The sequence below is a fragment of the Petaurus breviceps genome, unplaced genomic scaffold (assembly GCF_028583685.1).
Source record: "Petaurus breviceps papuanus isolate PSGF00001 unplaced genomic scaffold, PetGlider_PUasm1.0 90740, whole genome shotgun sequence".
NCBI lineage: Eukaryota > Metazoa > Chordata > Mammalia > Diprotodontia > Petauridae > Petaurus > Petaurus breviceps.
In genome coordinates, this window is record NW_027187330.1 from 2,447,675 (window position 1) to 2,458,719 (window position 11,045).

The 11,045-nt window shown below is 45.1% G+C and overlaps 1 protein-coding gene across 2 annotated transcripts; it reads left to right on the forward strand.

Annotated features, from left to right (window-relative positions):
• The first annotated feature begins 992 nt into the window (after positions 1-992).
• MARVELD1 (MARVEL domain containing 1) lies at positions 993-6,263 on the forward strand. Of its 2 annotated transcripts, XM_069067149.1 has the most exons (3): positions 993-3,087; positions 3,882-4,177; positions 5,122-6,263. In XM_069067149.1, the coding sequence occupies exon 1, from the start codon at positions 1,760-1,762 to the stop codon at positions 2,279-2,281; it is 522 nt and encodes a 173-aa protein (XP_068923250.1). In that variant the 5' UTR covers positions 993-1,759; the 3' UTR covers positions 2,282-3,087; positions 3,882-4,177; positions 5,122-6,263. The 2 variants fall into 2 exon arrangements, with proteins under 2 accessions (XP_068923250.1, XP_068923249.1); XM_069067148.1 differs by having other exon boundaries at positions 993-4,177.
• Positions 6,264-11,045: the final 4,782 nt, after the last annotated feature.

Below are 11,045 nucleotides of genomic sequence, written 5' to 3' on the forward strand. Positions count from 1 at the left end.
GGGGTGCTGGGCAGCAGGGGAAAACAAATGGTAAGATGACTTGGGTGAATGTGATAAGTCAATTGATTATTGGTTTAAGGCCCTCTACCTTTTTAGGCCAAATTTATGATTTAATTTGTGCAGGTAATTCCAGTGTGGAAACTCCCTCCACTGATCCAGATTGGTAATTCTCCTGCTACTTATGGTCTTAGAGAGTTGAATGGGGCACTGAAAGGTTAAGTATCTTGACTATGGTCACATGACTGATAAGTGTCAGAGATGATACTTGAGCTCAGGCCTTCCTGACTCCAAACCAGGATGCCATGAATTTCATGTGAATCTGAACAAATACATGGTGGAGATGGTGGGTAAATTCTGTCACTGTTATAGCCCTTTCCCTTCTAGATCATAAGTTCCATGAGAAGCCATATAGATTCTGTTCTGCATCTGATTTTATCATGGTTTCCTCAATGCCTAGCACAATGCATTACACAGTGTAGGCCACTGATGTTTGCTGAAATGAATTTTTCTACCTGTGTTCCATCTAATTTACAAGTGAGGCCAGGGTGGGGAGCAGATTTGAATCCAAAATTAATTAGCAAGCAGCCAGGCTTGGTCCCCTACCTCTTACAGACTCTGCTATTTGCCCAAGGAAGGCTTCTCTTTTCTATACAAGATGCTGCCAACTTTTTCTCCGATAATAGTTAACCAGGCAGAAGTATGAGGTGTGCTGGAGTCAGCTTGTGAGGGCAATTTTCAGTGTGAACATTGAGTGTGAACGCCTCAGACATCTTCAAACATTATACATCAGGGCTTGATTTATTGTTATGTTGATTGCCTAGATTTAAGAAAGTAATGGCTGAAATATAAATAATGCAGATTAAGCTAAAAAGTGTGTTATCAGCACAAGATTTTGTTGTTGTTTTCCCCTTCCGGAAAGCGAATTGTTAAACATTTACCAACACAGCTGTTCTTGTTCAGAAGGAATAGCCTACCGTTACTTTTATACAGGTGTGGCATAAGGCCAAAGGGAGCTCAACAATCTTCTCTACGATGTGCACCAGGCTGGAAAAGGAGGGACATGCTTAGTTTGGCTGGGCTAAATTAGACGAGAAAAATGGCCATCTGGGTGTGGACAACAACCTAAGAAACAACGACTTTTTCTCCACCTTTCAAAAACAAGGCAGAGACTCTGCACTCTGAAGTTATGAAAGTAACGGGACCAGAAAGTACGTACAGGGAAAAGAAAGGCAGGGTAGCCCCTCGCAGACTCTGACGCAACAAAAGTTGCCCCAGCAGATCAAAGCCAGAAGAGAGTGAAAAGGAGGAATGATAGGGTGTTTGGGGCTCCGCCCTGCCCAGCCCTGGACGTTAGAGATTGGGAAAGTGGAGGGGAGGCTAGAAGACGAGGGTGAGAGGGTGGTGAGAAAGATGGCAGGAAGAAGTGAAGAGGGAGTGTACAAAGTTTGGGGGAGGAGACAGAGTGGGAAGAGAAACGAGCGGGTGGGGGGGTGGTGGTGGAGAGAGCTCGGGAAACAGAGGAGATCTGGGAGGGAGGAGGCTGGGCACTAGAAGTCTAGTGTAGAAAGGAGTGAGAATCTGCGGAGAAAGGAGGGGCAGACTAGGGGAAGGGCTGTAGCTGGCAGCTAGCGGGGTGGCTGACTGCGACAGTAGCCGGGGAGGAAATCACTGAAATCCTTGCTCACTGGCCCGCCGCTGACTGAGCGCTTGTCTCCAGGCGCATTCCGGGTCCCCCGGGCCGCCGCCGCGCCCCAGGGCCATGCGCCCCCCGCCCCCACGCCAGCCCCCGCCGCCTGCGGCCGGGGCGCGGAGCTCCGTGAGTTTGCAACGATCCTTCCTTCGGAGTCCGCTGGGTGTGCTTCGACTCCTGCAACTGCTGGCCGGAGCCGCCTTCTGGATCACTATCGCCTCCAGCAAGTACCAGGGCCCCGTGCATTTCGCGCTCTTCGTCTCCGTGTTCTTCTGGCTGCTGACTGCTGGCCTCTACTTCACCACCCTGCTGGGCAAGCACGAGCTGGTGCCGCTGCTGGGCCCTCGCTGGCTGCTCACCAACGTGGTCCACGACCTGCTGGCGGCCGGCCTGTACGTGGCGGCCTCGGGCATCATGATCGACCAGACGCAGCGGCACAGCTATTGCAACCTTAAGCACTACCCGCTGCCCTGCGCCTACAACGCTTTCCTGGCCGCCTCTGTCTGCGGCTGCTTCTGCCTCTCGCTCTACCTGCTCTCGGCGCTCTACGGCTCTTGCCGCCGCTGCCGAGGCCACCAGGACTTAGCGTGAGGCCGGCCCCGGCCGCCCGGGCGGGAGGCAGAAGGGGGAAGTAACCGCCTCCCACCCCACCGCCCTTTCTCGCTAGATCCCTTCCTCTCCCCTCTGCACAGCCCCATTCTTCGGCTACACGCCCTTGCAATCCTCCAGCCCCTTTCTGAGGACCAGTCTGCCCGGACGTCCCACCATTTCCCTCCCACCCCTTACCCCTCCACTGCCCACAAGACCCAGCCTGGACCGAGGCGCTAGGAGGTGGACAAACAGACACTCAGATAATGGTCCAGGGAGCAAATGCCCCCGACAGTCTCCAAGACGCAGAGACAGGAATTGCAAGCTTGGGCGCAACCCACTGACAGATTACAAGACTGGCGGGCAGCAAACTGTGAAAGATAGGTACAGACAGACAGACTGGAAGACACACAGGGGGCTGGCTTGCCCATGAAACCCTCTTCGCCACTCCTACAGGCTAGTCTCCTCTCCCCTCCCTACATCTAAACGTGGACAGAGACGCCCGCGTGGATCCGGGGAAAGCTCTTCAATCGAAGCCTGTTCTGTAGCTGTTTCTTAACCCCTCCTTTCTTTCTCCGGGAGGAGCACAGCCCTTTCCTTTGGCCCCTCTTCCAGTCGCTACTCCCTTCGGGCCAGGCGGCGGGCTGTCAGCCAGCCAGCCAGTAACTTGGCTGCAGGCGGAATAAATGAGGATCCAGGAAGGCTATGGGCTGAGGCTCCAAGAACAAGTTTAGCCCAGGGCAGGGCCGCGCCTTTTGCATCCCAGAGCTGTAGTCACCCTTCGGGATGACCGGTATCCGCTTGGATGGGTGGGTTTTGTGTTATTGTGGCCTGGCCTGGTGCTCTGGACAGGGCAGTGCATCCAGCAGGTTCGAACTGAGTTCCAGAGAAGAGAATACACCAAAATACCAAAATACTTTTAGGTGCTAGACAGCCTCTGCCTTCTTGCTCACCTATGCACACCATCCCCCTTCACCCACTTACAGAAATCTGCTCACATCTGTGTGACTTACCTAGTAGACACCTAGTTGCCCTATGGGCCTTAGGGACCATGGACTTATAAAATGCCAGAGCAGAAAGAAACCTTATCCTGATATCATAATGTTGTAAAAGTCCATCACTTTAGAGATGGCGGAAACAGGTTCCCTAAAAGTGAAGTCCCTTGACTAAAATAACAGTTGTTTGGAGGCTGGACTAAAAGCATTCTCACCTGACTTTCAGACTAGTTAGTGCTCTTTCTAGTATACAAAAGCTTCCTCTCAATCTAGGGTCAGTGAGAGTTGGAATGTGTCTAACAAGAAATGAAGCAACTGTTTTCCATCAGTTTTATTAATCCTGACAAATGAGACCCAACTTAGCTGCCTCAGTCTGCCCAGAGGTTGGGGTGTAAGTCCTGATGCTCCTGAGCTTTGTGGTAGCCAAGAGCTGGACAGGATCAGTTTGCAGAGTAGGGGATGTAGGCTGAATCTGAGTAGACTCTGGGAAATGATGGTCTCTCCTACTTCACATGGGGAAATTATTTTAGAAGGATTGGGTGGGGCTGGTGGGGATAGGTAGCTAACAGACATTATGGAAAGATGTATGAAATTATGACTTCTTTCAGCTCGATAGGCAAGAACTTGTTAAGATCTTAGTTCTCTCTGGGAACTAAGCAGAGCTCCATCTAGACTACATTTCGCCATGGAAAGGTCTGACTCCTGACATTGGTGACGACCAGCTTTGTGATTCTGAAACCTGGTGAGAATCTCTGTGACCAACTTAGAGTCCCTGCATTTAGCACTCATATTTGGCACAGCCAAGGAGAGAAGTCTTCTGGAGGTTGGAGAATAAAAGGTCATGCCAACAAACTGTTTGGGAGTGATGTTTGGAGTGATCTTTGGCTATGAAGGTCCCTGAAAGGTAAGCAAATATTTTCCTATTTTTCCTCGCCCCCTTCACCTCTGGGGGATGGAGTTAGGGGTGGGTGGTTAGCCACTGAAATTTTAGGGTAAAAACAGAAGAAGTCATTGATTTTTATAAGAATTCATTTTTGGTGGTTAGGGTTTGTGCCAACTGTTGTAAAAACAGTATTGAAGTTGCTAAATCTCTGAGAAGTAAAGCTTTAATTAATTTAATAATGCTGGTTTTTTTTTAAAGTTCTTACATTTTCATTAGAAACACCGTAACAATGCTAGAATTTGTGTTTTTTTGCACAGTATTTAAATTCTTACCTAAGACTTAGAAATAAATAATTTTGAGGGTGTGGGGCTTGGTATTCATATAATAAGACCCCTACTTCCTGCTCTGTAAAATAGGAAGCAATTATTTATTGACCAGAATCTCTTTTGCATGTAGGGATAACACCATCTGATGGAACTTTAGGATTTGGCTGCTTTTAGAGACTCAGGTAGAGGCATGTTACAAATATGCAACCTCAGGGGCAAATGACTGAAGTCAATGTGTTTATTCTGCATATACTCTCAGTCACTCCTAAATTTATCTTCCCCACCCCCATTCCCAACTCTGAAGTCTTTGGCATGTGCTATATTGTCACCATCAAATCAACTGATGAAGAAAGGGTCTGGTCTAGGTTGTATAAATGCTCTTCTCATGCCACCTGGAGTGGCTGAAATTCATTCTCTCTTTTTCTGAAAGGAGACCTCAGACTCTATGGGATTCTCTGTGACTGCTGGTGCCTGTTAGCCTGGGGAATTGCTGCCATGTCCCAGAGTGGGAGACAGGTCCATTTGCTCAGGCTTGTTAGTGGGAGTAGACTTTCTGTGGGGCAGATATGATGCTGGGGAGCAACAGAGAATAACTATTTAGCAGAGAACAGGAGAGAATAACTATTTCTTATGTTTCAGCTTGGTGCAGAACGGAGGGAAGAATCCAAGCAGCTGCCCACATCAACCATCTCTTGATCTTGTTTGGGATAGTCAGTGAGGGTGACTGAGAAGACAGCTCTGCACAGAAGAAGCAAGAAACTTTAAGAGTTTACCCAGGCAATACTGGAATAGCACTGTCTGGGCAACTCTGCCAGGGACTGGCTTCCAGAGCCTGTAACATATGACCCTAGGGTACTGTGGTAGCTAGTTTTGGGCTCCTCCCAAGTATGTGTGCATGTGTGTGTGTATGCATGCATGCATGCATGCATGTATGTATGTACACACATCTGATTTCCCTATGCCAAGGCTTGAGTGCATATTCCAAACTTTGGACAAGCAATGAACAGGTCTACCTAGTTTCTCCTCCTCCTCCCTGTCCTCTTCCTCCTCCTCATCTCACAATCCTTCAAGCTACATTCTTCTCCTTGACCTACCTGCTATTACAGGTGCTATTCAGGTCTCCCACCTCACTTTCGTTAGTCATGGGTGCCTTGCCTATTCTGATGCCTCTTAGATTACTTACCATTAGATTTTATTCATGGCCTTTCTAATTTCATCATCAACCTTCTTGCCTTTGCCTGACAGATGTACTGTGCTCCTTAGTTTTCCAGAGATTAATGGAAGACCATTTGATTTTATACCTTTGGCATTTAACCCTCCAAGTCCTTGCCAACCTACCTCTCTTGCCTTCCAAAATGGAGAAGGAGATTTTAGAATTGATATGAAAATCCTTTTTCTTTCCCCAATCTGCTGCACTTTCCCCTGGAGCTCCAGTCTCATTCAATGTTAGCGGGGAATCTAGTCCCAGAGACATTCCAGTCCTAGAGGCTCTTCTTAGGCTAGAATCATGCACAAGTCTTCTCAGCCCGAACTGTGCCAAAGACAAATTCACTAGCCATTTCCCCTGAGACCCTCCGGTTGGCTCTAGGTGCAGACTTTCCAGGGCTGTTTGCTGAACATGACCTACTAAAGTCTCCAGCTGGACTGACTCAGGAAGTCAGCTAAGCAGCAGCGGGCTGGGGAGACTTGCCTCCGTGCAGTCATTCTGGTTGCCACACAGTGTGGGGCTTTTTTTTTTTTTACTAGTCTGCTTTTCTGAATAAAGTTTTGTTCATATTTCATATGACTTTGGAAGGTGTGTGAATTCTCATTTAGGGTCTCATGGATTTGGAAGATCTGTGTCCTTGCCCCTTAGTCACTTTTTTTCTTGGTCTCTTCCTCTCCCTTGGGCTAGATGAGAAGAGGAAATAGAACTAGCAGAGAAATTCAGGGCCTGAGCTTGTGGAGGAAAGAAAGCATGTGTTTATTTGTAATGCATGAATGTGTGTTTGTGTATATCAGTGATGGTACAATTTGAAAGATACAAGTGTGAGACATAGAACTGGGGAGATTAGCTCCTGCTTTTGTAGATGCCTGCAGGAGTCTTTCACTCACGTCCACCTCCCACCCCTGGGGTAGTGTCAGCTCCAGAGATTCGTCTGGCACAAGCAACAGCCTGATTCCTGGAGGATGGGATGGGGAGGGGCAGGGGCTCTTGCTGTAGTTCATAACCGTTGGACAGTCTCACTCTGAGGCAGGGGTTGCCTGAGGTCAGGAACCAAAAGGAAGAAAATAGTATTTGTGTTTGATAGAGCCAGGAAAAGGCTCTGTGGTATTTTGGAGGATCCAACCCCTGCCCTGGGCTCTCAATTGGCTATTTGTAAGCTAGCAGGGCCATCAACCCCCAGAGACTAGAGGGCGGCAGGACTGGAATGAATTGCCTCTAACTTCTCTCTGCCAGAGTGATCTTTGCAAAGCAGCATTATTCTCATCATTATTCCCCTTCTCAAAAACCTTTAATGACTCTCCCACACTGTAGATTTGGGGAGAGCATGTTTCAAAAAGTTCAGAGGAAAAATAGATTAGATTCCAAGGACTAAAATGTATAGTTCTAACATCATCTAATCCATCATCCATACAGCTGCCAGAATGATACTTTCCAGGCAACTAGCTAGGTGTCACAGTGGGTGGGGTACTGGACTTGAGGTCAGTCAGACCCGAGTTCAAATCTAGCCTCAGATATTTCCTAGCTATATAACTCTGGGGAAGTCACTTAACTTTTCTCAACTTGGTTCTTTTATCTATAAAATAATAATAGTATCTACATTGCAGAGTTGTTATAAGGAAAATTTACGTAAAATGCCTCGTAAACTTTAAAGTTCTATATAAATGTTGGCAATTATTATTATTATTCCTCCCATAGGTCTGGGGCTTACTCTTCTACAAATGTACATAGCAACCATGGGAAGAGTGGTCTCAAACTTAGAGTGAAATGGTGGTTAGGCATACATGTAGGATACATAGGTAATGCATATAACCCCAGGTACCAAAGGACCTGGAAGTTCTCTCTCTCCAGATTTGCTATCCCCAGGGGTTGAGGTGATGACAATTTAGCCATCACAGCTAACTTAGATGAGTGCAACATCTTTGACGGCAGGTTGGATTCTCAGGGTCTGTTCTCCATAGCCTAAATTGTAATTACCACCTGTTTGCATCATGTCATCTTAGTAAATGCCTTTACTAAGAGTCAACTGTGTCCGTTATGTGTCCCCACAGGGGTAAACCCCTGCTAAGAGTGGCAGCTGCCCTTTGGCTACCCAGCCTTCAATGTATCTACCAGTTGGTAAAATAGCCAGGGGAGGGAGTGCTACATTTATGTTTTGTATGTATTTGTCTTTGAACATGTTTCCCCCACTAGAATCTAAGCTTCTTGAAGGTAGTTAATTAAGGAAAACAAGGTGTAGGAGGGAGGGATGAAAAATCTAGACCATACCTTAGAACTGCAGAGAGACTCTGTGTGTGGGGTATGGGACGGAGGGGGGGCAGTGAGGAGAGGTTTCTGCCAGGTGGTTCTCCCCATTTTATGTTCTCTAGATAATAGATAATAAATAGATAAATGTCCGTTGATTGCCTCATATTTGCAAAGTACTTTCATGAATATTCTTCCATTTATTAAATGAATGCATATGTGAAAAAAGCATTTCCATGGAGTATCATTTGATCAGAATGTCAGAGGGAAAGGCAAGTTAAAGGATTACAATCTTTGTACCAATGGATATAGCCTAGGGATGAGTTTCAATAACCCACAGTTACAGAGCGCTGATGCTGCTAACCCAAGACTGCTACCCTTTTGCAACCATTATCCTAAGTAGAATGTATGATCTGGATTTTCCAAAGTCCCTGAGGATAGGAAGAACTGGGACTGGGTTGGAAGGAAACACCCCCTACACAACACGCATACCATTGGCTCCCAGCAAGATATCATGACCTCATCCAAAAATGTAAACAACTTTGCTTCTCCCTCTGCCCATTTCCCTACCCCCAGGGGTTGTTTGAGGTGACCTGGTAATTTAACAGTCATAGTCAATTTAGAAGAGATTTTTTTTTTTTAAGTGAGAGGTGAAGTGACTTGCTCAAAGTCACTTTTGTGAGACCTGGGACTTGAACCAGTAGTCAGACAGTAGTTAGACAGACAGTAGTCAGATAGCAGTCATAAAGTAGTCAGACTCTTTCCAGCACTAACACTCACTCTCATGGGATATGTGACCAGATGAAAGGGATAGTACAAGGAGAATCACAAGGTTTTATCCTAGAGTTTGACTTCAAGTGGAGAAAACAACTGATGTGCTCTATGCGTGGGGCTGACAGGAAGAAACTAGACTGGTGTCTAAGTGATGTGTATTTAATCAGTAATTTAGGGATCTCTCCTCACCCTGATAGACAAGGAGGGCTCATCACTTAGACTCATGGGCAGGCAAAACTTTTCCCAGAGATGCTGCCTGTGGGTAATGAATGATTCAGATCCTCACTTGGTTCTCTCAATCTATTCCATGCCACAAGTGCCTATCACAGACTCTACACTGGGGAAGAATTGCCTATTAAATCCCTGCACTGAGCCCAGGGAGGGACAGGGCCACTTTGCACAGCTGAGTTCACACCCTGGAAAGTTTTTAAAATATGGGTGTTTTTTTGGGGGGTGTGGGAATAGAGAGGGGGTTACCTGAAGTACAAGGAGTGGGTGATGGTTACCTTCTTGAAAATCCCCAACTGGAGATCTATTTGTGTATGGGGAAAAATCCATTAGGGGGAAGGTTAAGCCTACCAGGCATTCAATTTTTACATTTATTTGTTTTAATTGGATAAACACCTCACTGAGAACAGTCTCAGTGGAAATTTTCACAGGGGGAAGGAGGAATGAGTAATTTTTCCTTCCTACTTTCCTGACAACACTTTATTTTGTCAATAGCTTATAGGGCAATCCAATAAAGTTCATTTTTTCCTTTTTAAATGTTTCATTGATGTGTTTTCTTTCTTTTTATAGCAGTTATTTTCCAATGACTTCTTCCCCCCCTCCACTTTGTAACAAATAGATACATGCAAGCAAAACAAATCAATGCATATGTGAAAATGTATTCCTCATTCCACACCTCTAGTCTATCATCTCTCTGTTGAGAAATCGGAGCCATATTTTGCCATTAGTCCTTTGAAATCACAATTGGACACTGCATCCAATCTAATCCAATAAGCATTTATTAAGTACATCTTTTATGCTAGACACTGTGCCGTATGCCAAGCATGTAAGAACAAAATGAGAGAGTACAAGCAAACCTCAGAGATGTTGAGGGTTTGGATCCAGACCACCACAATAAAGTGAATATTGCAATGAAGTGGGTTACACAATATTTTTGGATTCCCAGTACATACAAAAGCATAAATGAGATTTCATAGGAAGACATAGCAGACACATAAGAAATCTCATTAACTGATTAAATTAATCTCATTAATATGGAAAATAGTCCCCAATAGGTAATGAAAGGTTTTATTCCATATGAAATTGTCATGGCTCAAATTTATGCTAATTAAATAAAATGTTGAAAATTTCATACATTTTATTTCTTGAAAATATGCATAGTTAATGAGATTTGCTATGTGTCCAGACTTTAGGAACATGCTATATTAAATGTGAAATAGTATCATGTCTAAAATAAATGTACATGCCATAATTAAAAAATACTTTATTGCCAAAAAAATGCCAACCATCATCTGAACCTTCACAAGCCATAATCATTTTCCTGGTGGAGGGTCTTGCCTCAATGTTGATAGCTGGTGACTAATCAGGTTGGGGTGATTGTGACAATTTCTTAAAATAAGACAATAATGCAATTTGCCACATCACTTGACTCTTCCTTTCACAAAATATTTCTCTGTAACATTCTACGCTGTTTGATAACATTTTAGCTACTGTAGAACTTCATTCAAAATTGGAGTCAATCCTCTCTAACCCTGCCCCTGCTTTATCAACTAAGTTTATGTAATAGTCTTCAATATTGTTGTGTTTTAGGGGAATAGGGAGGCCCTAGGAGAGGCAGAGAGGCAGGGGAATGACTGGTTGGTGGAGCAGTCAGAACACACACACACATTTATTAAGTTCACAATTTTATATGGATGTGGTTTGTGGTGCCCCAAACAATTATAATAGCAACATCAAAGATCACTGATCACCATAACATATATAATGATAATGAAAAAGTTTGAAATATTGTGAGAATTACCAAAATGTTGCACAGAGATTCTATGTGAGCACATGCTGTTGGGAAAATGGTGTCCATGCAAGTTTGTCACAAACCTTCAATTTGTTTTTTTTTTAAAGCAATCTCTTTGAAGCACAATAAAGCAGAAATGCAACATAGCAAAATGCAATAAAATGAGGTGTGCCTGCATTTGCCCTTGAGGAGTTTACCTTCTACTCAGACCATAATTAAGAAAGAATTAGTCCTTGAGTTAAGGGCATCAGTGATTGCTCTGGAAGGCTGGGCTGCCATCCGGAAGAAGTGAAATATGGGAAGGCAGTAGGAGGCTGAAAT